This window comes from Haliotis rubra, unplaced genomic scaffold (genome assembly GCF_003918875.1).
Source record: "Haliotis rubra isolate DU_JTF1 unplaced genomic scaffold, ASM391887v1 Scf1066, whole genome shotgun sequence".
NCBI classification, from domain to species: Eukaryota; Metazoa; Mollusca; class Gastropoda; order Lepetellida; family Haliotidae; genus Haliotis; species Haliotis rubra.
The window spans coordinates 33326-55435 of record NW_025764966.1 but is presented as its reverse complement, the minus strand read 5'-3'; the positions used below and the strand labels follow the sequence as shown (position 1 = coordinate 55435).

General features: G+C 40.4%; 1 protein-coding gene across 1 annotated transcript; it reads right to left on the bottom strand.

Moving 5' to 3' along the window:
• Positions 1-184: 184 nt before the first annotated feature.
• On the bottom strand, positions 185-21965 carry LOC124278993 (acyl-coenzyme A thioesterase 9, mitochondrial-like). Its single transcript, XM_046714788.1, is given in 16 exon segments — positions 185-1607; positions 2197-2350; positions 3756-3843; positions 4743-4828; positions 5338-5428; positions 7188-7299; positions 9449-9516; positions 10592-10665; positions 10986-11089; positions 11579-11671; positions 17408-17495; positions 17497-17599; positions 18683-18728; positions 19810-19904; positions 20709-20771; positions 21863-21965. Coding segments are annotated over 14 exon segments (1245 nt in total). The 5' UTR covers position 19904; positions 20709-20771; positions 21863-21965; the 3' UTR covers positions 185-1563.
• Between the last annotated feature and the right edge of the window lie 145 nt (positions 21966-22110).

The following is a 22110-nucleotide window of genomic DNA, read 5'->3' as shown; positions in this document are numbered from 1 at the left end:
CATTAGTATAGACAAAGTGTCCAGGGGTGAACTGAATGTGACTGACAAATGTCCTTCCAGTAGAATCTGCAAGCATGTAACTGGCACATTTTCAGTTTACTTCAAAGTGTAATAATGTTAGTGAGTGAGTTATTATTTAACGTCACATCGGCAATATTTCAGCCATATCGTGACGAGTAATAATGTTAAAGAGACTAGGCCTTGAATAGATCTTGTCTTCAGCAGATTTCAGCCTTGTCCTAAAGTATTATATCTATAATAATGCTGATGATTCCGATATGTTGCTATTAGACCAAACTGGAAAAATGGATCCTTTCAAAGTAATGAAGTGCATCATGTTAAACTGCATCATTCACTGAGCCTATAATGATGACATCATGTGGACCCTGTGTGGACCCTGTGTGGACACTGTGTGCACACTGTATGGACCCTGTGTGGACCTTGTGTGGACACTGTATGGACCCTGTGTGGTCACTATGGACCCTGTGTGGACACTGTATGGACCCTGTGTGGACACTGTATGGACCCTGCAGCTATGAAATCATGGTGCCTTCCCATCATAATACAGGACACTGCATATCCTAACTCATACAAGAATTAGAACCCAATCGGGACAGTGTTTGCGTCAAAATCTACAATTTACTATCTGGGTGGGGTTTTTTTTATAAAAAAATATGTTACTGTAGTTATATGCAATTTGCCTCCAAAGTAAGGGTTGGTGCTGTTTGAGCATCATAACTGGAATTTATCATTGTACTATGCAAACATAATATGTACATATAACAGCTGCATACTGAAGAACATAATTGCACATTTAGACATTTACACCCACATACGAACATGTAAGGTGAAAGATTTCAGTCAGCATTATCTGCAAGCATTAACAGAGATTCCCCTTATATTATTGACGAGATTCTCAGTAACTGGTCCGAAATCCAGTTTGTTGAGTCACTGACAGTAACCGGCATCCGGTGAATATGTTGGAAATCTAAAATGGCACTGGCTAGATCAGTGAGTTTTTGAGAGTTGTTTCCCTTTAGAGACTGTTTCCATAGTTACTGCATTAAGAGAGGGTTTCTCACTAGACATATACAATCAATAATACTTCAATTCTATAGTCCATGTTTTGCAAATATTTTGATATCAGTAAAAGATTTGCAAACAAATATTTCTGATCACTATGAATAGACAGATTACACATGTAACACAATTGTTTTCTTTATCAAAACACATGATTGTTTACCTTTATAAAATACATATTACATAGCATCATATAGTTGAATTGTGGTTGAATGCATGTTTACCATGCAATGTGGAAAGTTAGAGACTCTTGTCTGTGGTTGAACTTAGCAGTGGACACAGATAAACTGTTTAAAGCATAATGAAAATCTTCATCTGTTTCAGGTCCAGCTTCAGAAAACAGATTTAACAAAGAACGAAGGCATTGAGGGAGTTCTCCACAGTTCATGGTGACCATACAGTGAAATTTAAGCAAATCCTTGATGTTCCACGGCTCACAGTACCATTAGTCTGGGAGCTGTCATTTCAAGTCAATCTGTTTCATCAGCTTTCAAAATGTCTTTTCCCATCAAGATAAAGCATGAACTCTGAAATACATGAAGGAAACAATAGCAGTATCTATATGTATGATATATTTCAGCTTAACCAGATGTCAGTGTCCTGTAAACATCCTGGACCAGACACACACAGTAGAAGCAGATTACCATGAATCTCCTTCCAATGGAAACACCATATGTGACACGTGCTTCAATGAGCAGGACACTCTTCATCATCCTCATTCAATACTTCCGTGGACATTTACTAAATAGGCTACTCCGAGATTACACAAAACTGGTCACATATCAGCATCATGGTTGCATGCATACATTGTTTAACTTTATACTCAGCAATATTCCAGCTATATGGCGGTGGTCTGCAAATAATTGTGTCTGGACCAGACAATCCAGTGATCAACAGCATGAACATCGATCTACATAATTGGGACACGATGACATGTGTCACAAGGCCAATTCTAACCTGGTCAAATGCACTGTTTCTATATGTAAGTAAATCTATGAGATGCATGGAAGTATAAAATGTTTACTTTTATAAGAAACAGTTTGGTACATTTCAGCTTGAAAAGTCAGAATTATTCACTCCTGAATACACTTCAGTAAATCATCATATTGTACGAACCAGCATAGGATTTTGGTATCACTCTTGGCAGGTTTTCATCCTGGGAGTCAAAGGTGAAATGAAAGTCATTCGTTGTCTCCCTTACTCCAGTGTCAACATCTAAAACCTCAGCATGAACTTTAATCTGCATCAGGGACTTGTGAGTGTACACCACCTGCCAGAGACAAAAGGTCATATTTCATCAACAAATTGACATCACTAATATGTAATTAAGGACTACTTTTAGTGTTGTTGGCTTTTTTTTATTGATTTTGGGTTTATTTTAATGTACATCAAACAATGGTATACAGAGTGAGTGAGTGAGTTTAGGCTTACACTGCGTTTAGCAATATTCCAGCAATATCACCGCTCGGAACACCAGAAATGGGCTTCACACATTGTATCCGTGTGGTGAATCGAACCTGGATCTTCAGCGTGATGTGAGAACGCGTTAGCCATTAGTCCACCCCATCACCCTAATTGTATGGACAATAATATTATTCCCTTGTAAGTATGAGTAGGTTGGGTTTAACCAAGCCTAGAACAGTATTCCAGTTACAGTGAACACTATTGGACGAAGTTATAGGGATCTAATCAAATTCTTCAAGTTATCTGAGGTTCAATAGAATGGAAGCTACGATGAATATAGAAGAAATTTGCAAGACAGAGAGAGACAGTTTTCTCCATTCAGACACTGCCAGAGAGCTTGACACGAACTTTGAAAGTCTGTCGAGATGACTGTATTTCCACACAACAGGCTGTATATGGTGGCGGGTCTGCTTAATGTGGGAGGAAAGCCTGATGTAACGTAGGTCCCAGAATTTAACCACTTCAGCGGACCCATGAGCACAGGTAAGATATGACAAACCTCTAAACACAATCGGCACAGGGCAAACTGTGATTCAAACCCATGATAGGTTTGTGGTGCCTGGACAACTGGGGCGCCACCATATAGCTGGAATATTGCTGAGTGCAGCATAAAACTTAACTCACTCACTCACTCACTCACTGAAGATCAATATTCTAACCCGGATCTTCACGGGTTTGTAGGATGGACAAGCTCTAGAAACTCAGGAGTCAACCTCGCCAAATACTCAGCTATCCATCTACTTTGTTTCACCAACACTGCCTAACTTCTCCTACATGTGTGGCCTGTATACAGAACCAAGTACCACCTGTAACTCTGTATCCCTGTGGAAAGACATTTGACTGATGTTAACAAGTTCACTTGGGACAAATAATCTGGTAAAGTTCCGTTAGGCCAGACCAATATTTTATTTCTTGTTTTACGGATCTGCCGGTCATATTTTTCAAGAATAAGAAAAAATAAATAAATTAATTTTCCCCGCCCAAAAAATAAAATCCTAATGTTAATGTGATACAAGTGAAATACTCTTGAAATCAGTGTGAAACCTAAACTCACTCAACTTATTTTTAAATGATATAAACAAACCAAAAGAGTTAACATGGAAACTCATGTGGGTTTTCGCTTTGACTGGTGATTTTTTTTCCCCTCCTGCCTTTAGGTTTTCTGAAGACAAAAATCCGTAAAACAAGAAATAAAACTGCTCTGGCCTTACCTGGGAAGACAGCAGGAGAAGTGAGCCAATCTCCACTGGTTTCTTGAACACAATATCATCGACAACCTTCAGCACTGGGCGCTTGCAGCTGGAATGGAAATCCTAACATGTATTTATAAGCACTTTCTCCCTTAAGGCAGTCAATGATTGACACCAGCAGCAATGATCCAATCAGCTGGTATACTGACGCCATGCATGAACCAGTGGCCAGTCAGCAGGTCTGGCCACCCAAATCAGTCAGTCGTTTCTTGATCAGTCATGGATTGTGGGGACCTACTCAAACCCAGGTTAAATAGTCAATTACTCAATGGCTAAACACATCACCTGGCTCCCCACTATACATGTCATATTATTACCCTTAAGATAAATTTGTCGATTTCTGATTGGTCAAAAGCCAAAGCATACGAAACCATGTAGGCGGATTTGACAGGTTGTACGAACTGTACATTTCGTCAAATCTGTCACATGACACACTACACAGGTTGTACAAATGACCTTGACCTTAGGTGGAATGTGGCTGCCAAACGGCTGATTGCTTCGAAATTTTAGAGTTACAATTATGAGTATAAACAGAGTAGTAAAGTTGTTGCCACAAATTCTTATTTGTTTGTGTCAATAAATATGCCCCCAAATTAAAATGCTTGTGTATTTTACTTGTCGTTTTACAAAACCTCAAATTCAATCATTTTTATCATAAACTAAGTCATCTCGAGTTATCTCCCTTTACGACCGTTCAGGAAAAATCATGGCGACACGGTTTGAGTCTCATTTTGCCGAAGATTGAATGTTTGTTTTTTAAAAGATAACCTAAATAAAAAGATCATAAGGGTAATAAATTCATCACACAGTGTTTTGAAAGGGTGTACGAGACTGTAAGACCCTTGTAAATTCCGTATTTCCTGTTCCAGAAATTTACAAGGGTCCTACAGTCCCATACACCCTTTCAAAACACTGTGTAATAAACAGAGTATGGAGTGATCCACTGACCTGTACAGTGCTGCAGTAGTCCACGCCACCTCCATCGCCTGTCTCATCAGGAAACCACCAAATATCTTGTGGTGGATGTTCCTTTGCTGAAACATTTAGCATTCATTTAGGGTCAAACAAGTGGTTAATGAGCTGGATATTTCATTCATATACGTTTTTACTATGTTTGAACAATGTTTCAATGTTCCTATTGTGTATATCTTTTTTCATGTTTCACCCTATGAAACATACATTATCATGAATTATGAAGATGATTATCATCAGTCAAGATAATTACCCACAATAAGACATGCATTATGAAGGTAATTACCCATGTTGTACTATATATCAGTTCAGTTCTTGAAAAGCATTTAGAAGTTGGACGAACATGAGTACATTTATACATTCTCCCACCTTGCGTTGCGTAAACATGTTAGAACATGCAGTGAAGCAACTGATCAATATTTGTTGAGTTTGAGTGAAATGAAACATTGCCAGGAACAGCGAAAAACAAGGGTGCTGAAACACACCAGCTCCATGTTTGATTCAAACGCCCAAACACAACAGCCTAGTGCATGTGGAAGACAAGAGTTCCCATGGAATCAGTTCAGCATACCTCAGGATGGCACATAATCATGTTTTTCAGCAAAGATTTCTCCATCCAGACACTACCAGGGGGCTTGACACGAACTTTGAAAGTCCCTCCCCTGGAACATGTAAACAGTCAATACTGAAATATGTAATGATAATGTTTTCTGACAGGTAGAAAAACATACACAAGTCAAGGACAAATTTGAGCTCATGGAAGAAGTGAGATGATTCCCCTGCATGTCCATATACTAATTCAACTTAATAATAATCGTTTTAGTTTATTACGTCATGTGAGACATGAAAAGATCATTTGAAATCATTCAGAATGAAATGGTAACATTCCCAGTTCAGTTGTTTTGGCAGCAGTGTGGGTTTCATACTGAATGCCCACTGATGTATAATAGTTTAACATAAATACCCCTCTCAGACATAGTATACAACACCCCTGAAGAGTTAGAACTGGTCTTCAGTAAGCCATACTGAGGAAACTAACAGCATCTGGACCCCGTTTCATAAAGCTCTTGTAGTACTACGACTATCGTAAGTCAATGTTACAGTATAGGAGGTAGGATTACTACGAGGAAAGTTACGAGATCTTAGGCTTACGAGAGCTTTGTGAAAAGGGGCCCTGGTGGTCAGGCACGCCGACTTGCTTGAGGCATGTGATCCACGCTTATGATATACAGTGAAGCTTCGTTAATCCGGACGGTTGCGTTTCTCAGCAAATTCATCCGGATTGCGATTAGTCCGGACTACTGAATCAAGACCCAAGTTCAAGTAAGAGTTGCTTCCCTTACTATTACAAAAACGACACGAATCCGGATAAAACAAATAAGCATTTAATGTTAAGCTTATAAAACAATGAATAGCAAGCACAACAATAATCTATAGTCATAGCAAAAAGTCTTTCATTGTTGTTTGTGTTCGTTTAACCTTCCTCATTGAATTCATCACATGAATAATTTTACTGAGTGACATCCGCATGTTGATCCGACATGTCTGATCACGTCCTTCCTCAGCACAGGAGAGGTAATGTCTTTGTATTGTGGTGTCAATCAAAGTGTAAATGTACAGCATCTTCAGTCGGGAGATTTTAATGTCTAATTAAAACAACAACCCTTAATAGACATTTCTCAAAAGTTAACAAGAGTTAATCTTGTCAACTCCATGACACCGAGTTTTTATTGTTTATGGACAATTAAGTAAACATCGCCGTGGGGTGTTGTTATGGTTCGTGAACACGACTTACAGCGTCTGGACTGTGAAGCAATTTATTGTTTATTTTACTGATTAGTTACAGCTACTGTTATTTCTGGATTATCGAGGCAAAATAAATAAGGCATAGATTGGTAACAAGCTAAAATCGTCCGGGAGGCGAGACATCCGGATTATCGGAGTCCGGACTAACGGGGCTTCACTGTATTTCACTGGATTATTTAGGTCCAGATTCAATCATTTATAGACTGACATAGTATAGCTGGCATATTGCCAAGGTCAGCATTAAACAAACAAACAAACAAACAAAAACAAAGTTTGCCAGAACCAAGGCAACCAGTCTTTGTTTCATCCCCTTAATGCTGAGCACAGTAACAACAAAAACCATTTGAGTTATTGCCCCTGATGTGAGTTATCTCCCTGTTTGGATACACAACTCCATGACACAAGACTAATGTCCATCTCACCAGACCCAGGTACTCAAGTGCTGGTCACTGCCCAGTGCCTCCCTGGGTGAATGTGATATATGAAATTGTTTGGCACTTTGCACAGAGAGAATGGGGATCCATTGACCACAGGGCTACACAGGCCCAAGAATTCTACAATTTAAGAGCAAATATTAAACAAGCATCTGTTGTGTGAGTGTGGGAAAAGACTTACTTAGTGTCAATAGTTTGTAGAAACAAGTCATGAACAATAAGACTCTCTTCCTCACTGGGTGGTGTCTTCAGCAAGATCTTCTTGGCCTCCTCTTGACGAAGCACCTTGCTAGCTGGAAGAGTGAGTGAGTGAGTGAGTCTCATTTTATGCCTCTTTTAGCAATATTCCAGCAATATCAAAGCGGTGGACACCAGAAATGGGCTTCATACATTGTACCCATGTGGGGAATCGAACCTGGGTCATCTGCATGACGAGCGAACGCTTTAACCACTAGGCTACCCCACTGCCCACTGGCAAAATATACTTTCAGAGTTTCAGGCCAAGGTTCAGTGTTAACTAAAACAGGACAAAATGGTTACTTAGGAAGTTATACAGATATATCATGCAAGCAGCGTAAAGATTTTTGTCTGCAAGAAGAATAGAAGTCATGCAAACACAAAGGATCACACAACAAGAAACCAATTAACAAAGTAACATTTTGCTAGACTTAACACCTCATACATTCATGACGGAAATTTATCAAATGATCAGTTTAGTTCCACCACTGTGGACCAACCTATGTCGGATGACCCATGAACCAGTGTAGGCTCACCAATGTAGGCTGAATAGTATAGGCACAGCCAGCTCACCAATGTAGGCTCACCAATGTAGGCTGAATAGTATAAGCACAGCCAGCTCACCAGTGTAGGCTGAATAGTATAGGCACAGCCAGAGTAGGCTCACCAATGTAGGCTAAATAGTATAGGCACAGCTAGCTCACCAGCATAGGCTCACCAATGTAGGCTGAATAGTATAGGCACAGCCAGAGTAGGCTCACCAATGTAGGCTGAATAGTATAAGCACAGCCAGCTCACCAGTGTAGGCTGAATAGTATAGGCACAGCCAGAGTAGGCTCACCAATGTAGGCTAAATAGTATAGGCACAGCTAGCTCACCAACGTAGGCTCACCAATGTAGGCTGAATAGTATAGGCACAGCCAGAGTAGGCTCACCAATGTAGGCTGAATAGTATAAGCACAGCCAGCTCACCAATGTAGGTTAACCAATGTAGGCTGAATAGTATAGGCACAGCCAGCTCACCAGCGTAGGCTCACCAATGTAGGCTGAATAGTATAGGCACAGCCAGAGTAGGCTCACCAATGAAGGCTGATTAGTATTGGCAGAGCCAGCTCACCAGTGTAGGCTGAATAGTATAGGCACAGCCAGAGTAGGCTCACCAATGTAGGCTGAATGGTATAGGCACAGCCAACTCACCAGAGTAGGCTCACCAATGTAGGCTGAATAGTATAGGCAGAGCCAGAGTAGGCTCACCAATGTAGGCTGAATAGTATAGGCACAGCCAGAGTAGGCTCACCAATGTAGGCTGAATAGTATAGGCACAGCCAGAGTAGGCTCACCAATGTAGGCTGAATAGTATAGGCACAGCCAGCTCACCAATGTAGGTTAACCAATGTAGGCTGAATAGTATAGGCACAGCCAGCTCACCAGCGTAGGCTCACCAATGTAGGCTGAATAGTATAGGCACAGCCAGAGTAGGCTCACCAATGAAGGCTGATTAGTATTGGCAGAGCCAGCTCACCAGTGTAGGCTGAATAGTATAGGCACAGCCAGAGTAGGCTCACCAATGTAGGCTGAATGGTATAGGCACAGCCAACTCACCAGAGTAGGCTCACCAATGTAGGCTGAATAGTATAGGCAGAGCCAGAGTAGGCTCACCAATGTAGGCTGAATAGTATAGGCACAGCCAGAGTAGGCTCACCAATGTGGGCTGAATAGTATAGGCACAGCCAGAGTAGGCTCGCCAATGTGGGCTGAATAGTATAGGCACAGCCAGAGTAGGCTCACCAATGTGGACTCTATGTCGACCGCTACAGCAGACCACGGAGGACTACTGTGAGCCAAAACAATAGGCCTACCACTTTATGTAACCACTGGCTGTAATCATTGTAGGTTACAACTGTAGGCCACTAAAATGTAGACCTAACAATGTAGTCCAAGACTGTAGGCCCATCACTGTAGGTCATCCTCCCGTAGGCCGCTAATACAGTACCCAAATGTACCCTGCCAATGTACCCCTCCATAGCACCCTTCTAATGTACCCTGCCACTGTACCCTGCTAATGTACCCTTCTAATGTACCCCACCAATGGACCCTTCTAATGTACCCCACCAATGTACCTTCTAATGTACCCAATGTACCCTTCTAATGTACCCCACCATAGCACCCTTCTAATGTACCCTGCCAATGTAACCCCTCACTCACCTTCTCCCTTCCTGAACAAAGCCTCCTCCTCCGGGCCATTTGGAACAAGGCGGTTGACAACAGCAGCCCTGGAACAGCAGCTGTATCACTGACCAAAGACCTCAAGTGATGCACATAACAGCAAGACCTCAGTAACATTGTGGTTCACAGTCAATCAGTAGAACAAAAGTCATGCGATTTGATGTCCACTTAACCACAACATTTGTTCAGTAATGATTTGAAAGCTAAGCCTTCCACGTTCCTTACAATGATCCACATTATCCTCATGTAGCATGTTGTGGAGCTATCCCATGGAGGACATCCTTACCTTGTCAACTTGTTGCTGGGTTGCCCACCTTTGTCATGTGGACAAGGCTTGGTTGGTCCATGGTTCTATTCCCAGCATGGGACTCACAATGTTCCCTACAACATTTTTCAACCTACTTTTCCATCACAAAATCACTTGTGGAATTACTGAATACCATGTCATTCTGATACCTGATGTCTGTAGCTGTTTTCAGTTCACGCCATATGAGCTTGCTCCACACCGCTTGGTATCATGTGGATTACAGATGGGCCAAGTGTGCCATATGGCATCAGGCTGACTTGTAAGTGTCCACAGACAAATGTCACGTGACACCATGTTATCCGTTACCTTCGTAATAAATTGTAATTAACCTTGACCTATTCAACCCTTTAGATTCATTTCCATAAAGTCTTAGGCATTACTAGATACACTTAGTGTAGCAGTGTGGATGTGCCCGAGTCAGTTAGCTGACAGGCGGACAATCCAAAGGTTGCAAGTTCACGTCCGATCAATTCTCTAAAATCTGGTTGCGAGTCTCTGTAACATGTGACCTACGACAGAGATCATTGCACACAAGAAGTTGTGGTGCTGTATTCTGAACGTGCTCCAGCACAAATGCAGTAAAGGTGACATGATTCACTTTCCAGTCTGAATCACATTCTGGGTTCGAATCCCAGTAACTGATCCAGCTGTGGTCCGCTCTATATCCATGCTGATTTCTCACAATAGTGGTAAATGTGGGTTTCCTCTCACACTGTAACTGATACCCCTCCATATAACCTTGAGAATGCTACTTTCAAACATTACTTACCTGTTGAGCATAGTACTTACACCTACTTGTTTAGTTTTGTACCTACCTGTTTGTGACTGGGTCTCTTGCAACCATTATGAAACTGGCACTGAGTATCTTCTGCCATGTGTCGTTTATTTCCTGTGAAAAATAACAAACATGCAGAACGAAGCTGTCAGTATTACCAATTACAATACATAATCAGTAAGAGCTGTCCCCATATAGATTTAAAGCATATTTGTACATGTCCAAATAGTCTGCCATGGTGCAACAGCCTGCTACATCAGTGAACTAACTTTAGGGATAACAACATCTTTTTTCTGTATCGAAACGTCACACTCACAAAATAAAAGAAGTTGTTATGCATAAAGTTTGTTCAATTGTACTTCCCAACTTCTAAAATGCCTCTCCAAGAAGTTAACCTGCTCCATCACTATACTAGTCCGCCATTTTGTACCCACCTGCTCGAGGTTCATAGTGGCCTCCATAGAAGACGTTCCAGCCCATGTCAGGTGACCGGTCATCTTGATGTCATGGTAAGGGGACACCACATGGTTGTGTAGCTCTGCAACATCAACACAAACAATCCATCGCCATCCCAAAAGGACGCATGTATAACTCAGTAATGAAATACACAATGCCATTTTAGAAAGTCAAACGTAACATATGTTATATTTGGGATTACACTTTCTCAGTAAAGTACAGATTCTAGTACTTTTTGGGTTGAGTCCCACCCAAGATTTGAACCCACACCCTCAGAGTCAAGCACCTAATTGCCACAAAGTCAGACGCCTAGACCACTCAGCCACCACGGCTTACACAAAAAGGTGAGTGAGAGATAACGTTCAAAAATAAATTGTAAGATCATTACTAGTGAGTGAGTTAGTTTAGTTTTACGCCGCACTCAGCAATATTCCAGCTATATGACGGCAGTTTGTAAATAATCGAGTCTGGACCAGACAATCCAGGCATCAACAGCATGAAAAGATGATCACTAAGATGCAATTCACAAATATTCACCAGATCATCAAACAACTCGACGGAGTCAACTCACCTATCCTGTCTACGAGAGCTGTGACAATTCCTACTGGGGCATGGTCCTCAGGGTCAACGTAAGGGTCACTGTAGTGCGTGTAGCATATACATCCTGAAACAGGCAAAATAAGTCGTACAGATTCACAGGGAACAGGTTAAGTGTGACACTGTATCTGATCACAAACAGATTTCATCATTTTAAGTATCACTTGGAAATTACCAGTTGGGATGCATCATACTATCATCACTTTTGTGGCAAACATAATATCACATACAACCATGGCACTATAGCTTACTTGAATCAGTAAAGAAATGTCAACAAAGACAGAAACTGTCAGCATTCATATTCCAATAGGGGCAGCAGGGTAGCCTAGTAGTTAAAGCATTCACTAGCCACGCCCACGACCCGGGTTCGATTCCACATTGGTACAATGTTTGAAACCTATTTCTGGTGTCCCTCTGATATTGCTGGAATATTGCAAAAAGCATAAAACGAAACTCACTCGCTAACTCACTCATGTTCCAATCATTTCTGAACAAGTACATATGAAAAAAAAAGAAATCCATAAAGTTAAAAATGATTTGATTTTTTTACGAGGACGGTTGCGTCCGAGTGCTTTAACGTTATAATAGTTCAGGGCGAAAGTGTGTTTTATTACACTATACATGGTGGTAAGGCGAACTGTATTTCTTTTCTAAGATGCCAAATTTAATACTTTCTAAGGATAATTACGATTAATTTAAGGCAGAAAACAAATGACGGTGTCGGTGACCTAAAAAACCCAAATGATAACAGTTTGATGATGTTCGGATTAAATATCTTCTCTGAATTATTTTAAGTACATCTGTATAGATCAGTACATCCAGATGAAGCTGATTGTCAAGCGACATTCCACGATTGCATTGTGGGAATGTAAACATTGCAAACGTTACCGTGTCGCTGAAAACTTGTGAGTCGAATTGACACATTTTAACCGTCGTAAAACATAAACGTAATGTTTCCACCAGTGATGTTAGCTCCTTGAAGCAACAGCAAACCAAGAAACGGGATGCAACGGAGTAGTTTAGTTTAGGAGGCTGTACGAGGCGATGACAACTGACATACATCGTGACCTCGCTTACATTTACATTGCGACGTAATGTAAAATGGTTTGATTACGAGGGGGCACACTAGAATGGCGCAATGTGACGGGATAACGTCATTCAATTGTTACTTCATCATATCTTTATTGTCTGATAATGTATTTTTTTTTTGATTGTTCTAACCGCTAGGCATCTTAGAATTGAAGATAACGTGATACAATTGTTGTGCATTTGTTTTGTTCTTTGATATCATAATAATAAGAATTCCATCTGTTTATCAGTAGTTGGTAAATAAGAAAGGCGGGACCAGACCATCAAGTGATTGTTACTCAAGCAACGATCCATGCTTGTAGGCGTCTGATAACATGCAGGGTGGTGGTGTAGCCTAGTGGTTAAAGCTTTGGCTGCAAAGTGTGGGCGAGTATGGTTTTATGTCACTTTCAGCAATATTCCAGCAATATCATGGCGGGGAACACCAGAAATGGGCCGCACACATTGTACCTATGTGATGAGTGAATGCTTTAATCACTAGGCTACCCAACCAAGCTCACTTGCCTGACCACTGGTCACCTAGCAACAGTACAAATTACCATGTACCCAGAGTCTTAGTTAGAAGAAACGTACAAGTCAAGGTCATGCTTCACCAGTCTTGCAATTACAGTGAGTGAGGAAGTATGGTTTTCCGCTGCTTTCAGTAATATTCTTTCAGTAATATTCCAGCAATATCACGGCGAGGGACATCAGAAATAGGGCAGTGCAATATAACTGGTTTATCGGTATTTACCGGTTCAGATATGAAAACGATTCATATTGCGATACGCTGATCAAAAACCGCTATTTTGACATGCATTCAGAAAACTTTGTAACACTCAGAAACCTTCGGATATTTCCGTTTTTTTAAATTGTCCTTTTCCTTGTTTCATTTGTGCCAAATATTATTTACATTTTTATTTTGTCATGATTAAATTTTTTATTAAAGCTTAATCAAGCATAGTGATTTTGTTGTGTTTTTGCTTTATAAATCAAGCATTACCTTGATTACAAGTATTTTTTTTTTTAAAAGAAAATTCTTGCAATATATTGCAATACATATCGGAATATCTGCTTTTGCATTGCAATATAACACAATATGAAAATTCTCTGCAATGCCCATCCCTAATCAGAAATGGGTTTCACACACTGTACCCATGTGGGGAATTGAACCCGGGTCTTTGGCATGCCGAGTGAATGCTTTAACCACTCAGCTACCCCACCGCCCTTGGACTAATACCCCCATCACACCGAACTACTTCTCAGTACGATCTTGAAAAATGGTCGGATCGGGCTCGAACTGTGTGCGAATAAACTGGGCATAGTGGCACCTATTTACAGTCTGTTTAAGAACTTTATCTACGGGCTCGGTTGGACTAGGGACGGAAGGGTGCTCCAGAATGTTGCACATGTCCAACGTTCTACCTGTTCTAAAAAGGGACAGAGTGACAACATGCCTAAAACGAGATTGCCGCACTACGAACGGAATTGCCGTACTTCAAGCTTACTGGGGATGTGTGCGGATGTAGTGCAGTCGGGTATCAATTGCAATACGTTTGTACACAGTTTCCACCACATCCACCTGTTCGCAGACAGACCTAACTTGACCACATTATGTCGTTCGTTGCTATTCTGTGCAAATATGTTAAAAACAAAATGAATTGTTCTGAAGATGTTCATAGTACGTTTCTACACGGTTCTAAAAGTTCTCATTACGTTCTACTCGTTGTTAGTAAGTCTATGTAGTTCTCACTCAGTTCTTACTGCGTCAACACCGTGTACAGTCAGATATGACAAGGTAGGATATAAATCCATGCATTTTTAACACGTTCTTCATTTGGGATAGAGAATTCTACTTGTGAAACATGAACAAGTTTGCAGCTGTCAATGTGTTGAATGCTGGTTTCCAGCAATTTTACCAAGTCTAAACATAACCCCAATCGTCTGGGACAGGGTAAAGATGACATAGACGTACTGAGAACTGTTTATGATCGAACTAGCACCTTAATTATTTAAAAAGTTACACGCTCTATTACGACACGACATTGCGGTATTTAGGTTTAAATTGCGGTTTGGAAGAGCTGTTTCGTTATGCAATAAATTGTGATACTTGGAGGTCACATGCAACGTTTAACACAACTTTGCAGATTCTGATACCTATCGGTATGGACTTACCGAAACAAATCATCAAAAATGCAAATTCAACTTATAAAGTTGAAAAATAACGCGATGAAAAAAACCGCGCGAAATCGGAGTTCAAACGATACACTACTTTTCCCCAAGCGCTTGGAAAAAGTGGTTTCAACAGCTGGGCTGCGCTGTGCTGGGCTGCGCTCATAGCACATGCGCAGTGAAATAGGTTCGCGCAGCTTGGAAGCGGGTTGTTCGGACTATAAGGTCGTGAGCAGGAGTAGTCTAATCAAAACAAATAGTAAATAATCTACTCATTACATAAAAGAACCTTGTTAGGATCTAGATCTACTCAGCTATGTGTCAACCAGTAAGGCGTTCGACATTTCAAGACGGAAAACCTTCGCTGGCGGTGAATACTCGGTGAAGGCTTTGGTGTAAGCTATTTTTCTAATGTTTTGTTGATATTTCACAGGCGAGCTTTTTATATGTTATGACAGCAGATTACCGATTTAACTGTTTATATAATTTCATAAGTCTATTTCACCACACGTTCTTCTTACCAAGTCACTTTCTCAGTTCGATACTTAAAAGCAATGTCATTATTTAGCATTGACAGAATTTCTAACTGTGATATAGATATGTCGTTGTCACACACAAAACTCAATGTCTGTTTTATTGACACCTATGTGTCTGCCTGCCTGTCTTCTAATGACAATATTCAATACACACCTTCGATCACTGACCACATGCAATTTGAACTTAACACCTATCAGACTATACACCATTAACAAAACGCATTGATTTATGGCCCGAGTTCGGTCTCTGTCACATTATGTAATTACACAGACAGGCAGGTGTGATACTTGTACACATGACATGTTATGATGTCTGTTGATTGCAAAATGTTATACACAAAAAATCAGCATGTATTTACAAAACCCAACATCCCTATATGTACACACTCAATGAGCCGTGAGGGCATCGGCAAATGAACCAGCCGTTACACTTGAGTGCACACCACCCGCTCTGACTGGGTTCGGTATCCTGGCTGCTTCGTTTCTAGGGAAGTAAAACCAATTACAAAATATTGCACTTTTGATTTGCGATTGTACGCTTATAATTTTGTTTATATGTTTTTTCATAATCAGTAATGTATATCATATGTCATGAATAAGTGATAATTGTGTTTTAATTGTGTTTGATTTTGTGGTTGCATGTGACCTTTAGGTTTGAGTTGTGATACATATGTAATTTATCTTACCTCACACATAAATGTTGCTTTCTGATTGGCTGAGTGCTCTTCTATTATTTTCAAAGTACCCTGATTACAAGCGAGGTACATTTCAATGTACCCCGCTGTCAATGGCAACTCATTCTGTACTTCGTGGTAGTAATTCTTTATCTCGAATAACGTATGATGTACGGAAATTACCAATGTTTTGCGAATGCAGATTGATGGAAGGGAGATAACTCTAAATCTGTTTTCTTGTCAGCAAAATCTAGCGATGGCTACAAAAAGATTTGTACCCGTGCTTCAAACAATTCAAAATTAACATTAAGGTGTTCGGTAAGAAAAATATGTTGTTCACTGGTCCCTCGGGGCGCATGGGTTGATGTACCCTTGATGTTTGTTTATGTTCCCTGAGCACCATGTCTCCCCCTCGTGACCAGTGAACAACTTATAATGCTGCCATTGCCATATAATGTATCATAAAACTTGTATGTTCGCAGTGTTCGAAATACTTGCCCGACCTCCAGGAACGGGTTATTTTCAACACGGACTCATTAAACAGTCGGACTGCCAGATTCCCAAATTCACCTGCCCAACGGTCAGGTTAAAATTTAGATATGTATTGTATATGAAGATATTTTGTGGGCAGGTATGTTTTGGTCAGGGCTGGCAAGTAATACATCTAAACAGCCCTTTGGTCTGGCTGAATTTTTTGGAAGTTTCATACCCTGATGTTTGGCAGTTGCAACACGAATTCTTTTCACATGAAAAGGGATTTTTTTTATGATCATTCATTGACTGTGGGCCACAAATTGCTCGGTTTCTCCTCAAGTCGTGTTTTCTTTGCGAAGCCATGTTTTTGCGCTTGTCACACTCAGCAATATTCCAGCCATTATTTGGCGGCGGGCTGTAAATAATCAAGTCTGGGCCAGACAATCCAGTGATCAACAGCATGAACATTGATCTACGCATTTGGGATACTATGACATGTTCAACCAAGTCAGCCAGTCTAGCCACCCGATTCCGTGAGTTGCCTCTTACGACAAGCATGAGTGAGTGAGTGAGTTAAGTTTTACGCCACACTCAGCAATATTCCAGCTATATGGCGGCGGTCTGTAAATAATCGAGTCTGGACCAGACAATCCAGTGATTACCAGCATGAGCATCAGTCTGCACAATTGGGAACCAATGACATGTGTCAACCAAGTCAGCGAGCCTGACCATCTGATCCTCTTACGACAAGCATGGGTTACTGAAGATCAATATTCTAACCCGGACCTTCAAGGGTAACGACAAGCATGGCTTACGGAAGATCAATTCTAACCCGGATCTTCACAGGTGACGAGTGTGAGTCAACCTTAAGAGCCTAACCTGCCAGAGTATCGAGATCCTCCATTATCCGCCCGAAGCGAATACCCTTCTGGAAAGTGATATAACGTTCCCTCACTGTCAGATCCGTCTCCAGGGGGGATGATGGCCTCCCAGTAGCTGTCCTTCATCCCTCGGTCCGCCAGCTCATCCTGGGACTTCCGCACTCGCGACACACTGGGCATACAATTGGGCCTGCAAGGAAGAATTTGGTATTTATTTTGTCGAAAATTATGGATAGGATATAGCCTTTTGTTTGTTTTACACCATAGCAAGGAATATTCTACCTATATCATGGCAACCAAATATTCCTAGCGGGACTCGTACAAGCAGTGTTCGATATGAGTGAATTGAGCCACATCTGTCATCAGTGAACTATGATAATACACTGGACTCACAGTGGACTGCAACCAGGAAACTCAGTCAGCAGAGCCACCTGCTGATGTGATGTAGGTCACAAGGCCAGCATTGTAGCAATACAGTGCTGAGGACTGACTGACTGAGTTGGGTTTTACGCCGCTTTTAGCAATATTCCAGCAACATCACGGCGGGGGACACCAGAAATGGGCTTCACACATTGTACCCATGTGGCGTGACGAGCCAACGCTTTAAACCACTAGGCTACCCCACCGCCCACAGTGCTGAGGATCGATGAGAACCTGGGATCCTAAAATACTGGTGTGAACGAATAATAGGCCGCTTCAGCTGATCAAGGCCCCCCCATTTCACACAGCGACTCCAGCACTACACACATGCTAACTTTAACTTTAGCTCTAACTTTAACCAAGAATGATCACTTTGAAAAAACACAGGTTAAAACAAGTGATTTTATGTCATTATATATCAATGAGAAATCAGCATTAAAATATTCAGTTTCTGTGATTTAATTTATTTTCAGAATGCGAAGTTGAAAGAAAGGCCTGTCTTGTTCAAATGGTGAAGTGGTAAAAGGTTTTAGCTTCAGAAGAATACGGCAAACATGGTCAAAAAGTGATGTCACATCGTAACTTTACTGTGCAGTGGTAACATCTGACCTGATTATTAATCATTTTGAATGTTATGCCTTGGTTTTGGTGCAGTGAAATAACAGAAAATGTGTTTTCAAGGAAAAGATGGTTTAAACTATAATGATTTCTGTTAAACATTTGAATACTTCTGTCAAGTGACCAATAGCTTATAAGTAAATGATAAGTAAAAAGAAATACCCCGTAGAGGATATCTCTGTGGGCATCAGACTTGGATAATAAAATACATTGCTTCTATTACTGTTTTACCTACCCATAATCTGTTGATGTTCCTACCATCTTCAGGAGAATATTTCGAGCTGAAAAATTAATCATCACATTTGGCTAAAGTTACTCAAATAGCTAAAGGGAGACAATCAGTGTTTTCCATAATAACCACAGAGAAATTTGGGGTGTTTAATTCCAAGACTCTTGATGAGGGATAAGATGGCCAGGCAATACTACACAATGGCAGGTCAAACTGTACATTCATAGCTATGACACTGTGTAACTCAATAATGTTATATAGTACCAATAAACTTAGCATTTACTGGAACACAGAGTACTTTCTAGCCACTGATAAAATTCAGAAATAAACATATGAATTGTAGTTGCTTCGCGGAGTTTGATGCCAAGATGTTTCAATTGGAAACAACAGTGAAAGGACGTTTTAGGTGTTAACAAACTTCAGCTGATGTTTATTAGCATTGAAAATATGCTCAGCAATTAATGACTGGTCAATATTGTGCAGACTTCCTTTTCATGGTGATGCAACTCATGGCATCATATGCTGTCATGGCAATTAAATCTGCCCGTTTAGAGAAACGCACTAAAAATAATTTGATCAAAGTTTCACTGATAGATATTAATGAAATGCAATATTACATACTCCCATCTCGAGTTCCATTTCTTACAATGTTTTCAAGATAAGTACATGTATTCATACACAAAATCCAAAAACTTTGATGCCATCAAAGTTCATTTCTGAGGTTAACAACATGTTCCAACCAATCAGCTTGAGGCTCACACTCCATACATTTTCAGTGTTCTGTGTTATCATATCTGCCGTGCATAATTAGACTGAGGTACAAGTTCTGGTGACCGCAGCATCAGTAAGGATATTTAGGATATTAGAGATGTAGTGGTACTGTAACCGAGCTGTGGGTGATGCATCAACAGAAGACCAGACACTGGCTACAGGTTGTGAGGTTTGTTCATTCTCTGTGCAATCTTTTATTAACAGACACCAGGCAGCTGTGTGTGACACTGGGCTGTGTAGAAGAAGCCACCTAGTGTGGAGTTTGGCTCGAATGGAATATACTGTTGCTTTAGATCTGAAATTTTAGTCTTTGGTGTGCTCCGGGATGTGATCTGATTGTACAATGGCTGACATGCAAGTACCTTCTCTTATTGTCATGATGGGTGGCGCTGTTGTATGACATCTTGCCTGAAGCTGACTCACCACGGCACGTGAAAAGTGGGCACACAGAAACATCCTGAAACATTAACAGAGGAACCCATAATATACACGATGCAAACAGAAGTTCTGGATACGGTAATCAGTTTGTACAGAGAGATTTATCTACATCCGTTCAACTGGTATTTGGCTTGAAAAAACAAATGGCATTTGGACCTTTGACAACCGTGAGTAAAAATTAGCATATTGGAAAAGAAATTTTGTAACAATTTGTAATGATAAGGCTAAAATATTTGTATTTTACTGATAATGGGATTACGAAAGAGGATATGGTTTTAATGCTTAGTAATATGTTATCGTGCTAGTTGCATTATTAAGATATCACTGAGGTAAGAAAGCAAATTATGGTCAGAGATTTCCCAATAAAACCTTTTTCCCAAATTCCCTGTCATCTCAGGGCACTTGGTTTCGAATCCAGGATACATCATGGGGTACATGTATGAAATGACTAGACCATCCAGTCAAGTAGAAAGTTCTACTGATGTACAGGTCTACTGGACAATGTATGTCACATCATTAATCAGCACGAGCAGGAGACCATATAACCTTATTATATAGCCTCTGATTTCAAACTGACTGCGTCAATGCAGGTTTGCTTGGCAATGTTATGAGGAATGAGAGTTAGCTCTCAAACCTCACGTTTTACGCTTATTTTTCATGTGTGCTAATAAAACCTATCATTCACTAGCCGTGTAGTAACCCCAGCCTATACTGGTGCTGGTTAGTGGAAAATTATGAAATATAATACTTACAATCAACAAAAATGAAAAAAATGTGGTATATTTGGGGGAAAAAAGTGAGGATATGTTACGTAAAAACTTACTCTGATGCCTTGTAGTCTATGTGGGACTAGTGGTATGTCAGATGTGCTGTAGGTATGGGCTACCTGTAAAGAACTGTTTATCAGACCCATCGGTATCACATATATATATTACAGTAGTGTAATACAAAGTTACATTCTCATAGTTTTAATGAATAACAGGAACAGTTACCTGTAGGGCTGGGAAGGGTAACCCGGATACCCGGGATGGATGGGTAATGAGTTGGACCCAGGTACCCGTCTCAATACCCGGACCCGTTAAAATCATGTGACTAATAGATTAAACAATGTATAACATGTTATTCTTTCATCATTAAAAGGTTACTAGTATATTGTCCTCGAAGATTTAGACATAATTTACAGTCACTACTTTTTGAATATAATACATGGTTAAGATATTGAAAAACTCGAAATTTTAGCCTCCGAGGTGAAGAATATATTGCCATTTCTTACAAATTTGATGTCAGGAATTGGCATAACGGGTATCCAGGTAAGGTAATAGGGAGTAGGGTACCCGGGTAGAAAATTTGGAACCGTCCCAGCCCTAGTTACCTATGCAGCTAGGTTTGGCCTCTTTGTAAATTACCTTATTTTTAACAACTTTCGTTTTGAACAAATATTGATGTCAGGAGGTTAATAAAAACAAAAAACACAGACACACTTTACTAACAGATAGCTTGGGTTGTCACTCAGGTCAGTCTCCGGTTTAACTTGGTTGTCAGTTTTTGTACAACCAATCAAGAACTGGCGATGTTGATGCTGAATATGACCTGAATATAATGCGCGATTTGTTTATAAGATCAAGTTGTCTATAATTATAGCTCAGAGAGATTGTGTGATTAGGGAAAATAACAAATTTCTTCCAAAAAACCCCCCCATAAAAACACGGAAACGGCTGCCATATATATCACAAGACGTATGTATCCCTATTTCTTGTTGACAATATTGTAAACAGAAGCATTTCTGAGCTTAGATCCAGCCCATAATAACAGGACGCTCAATGTCCGATTGTAGCCTGAAACCAGAGACCATATACTAATATTGTATGGTCTCTGCTGAACCTCAGACAGCTCGTTGGTTTAGTTCTTCCCACTTTCTGCTCCCATATCATGCTAAGGCTATACCATATTTACCTTTAACCTAGTGGGCATACCTACCTTTCTGAAACCTACAGGCTTTATTGACCCATCTTTACAATCTTAGCCCAAAATCACATTCGATCACTCTCACTATCATACCGGTACATGTTTACATGGTTACTGCAAAAACGCGCACTTGTCATTGAAAGGAAACGAACAGTGCATGGGTGTCTTTTGTATTGCATGCATTGCATTTCAATCGATGATATTGTTATAGATAATGAGAAGCTTTCTAATTTCTTAGAAAAATAAACTAATGATAACAA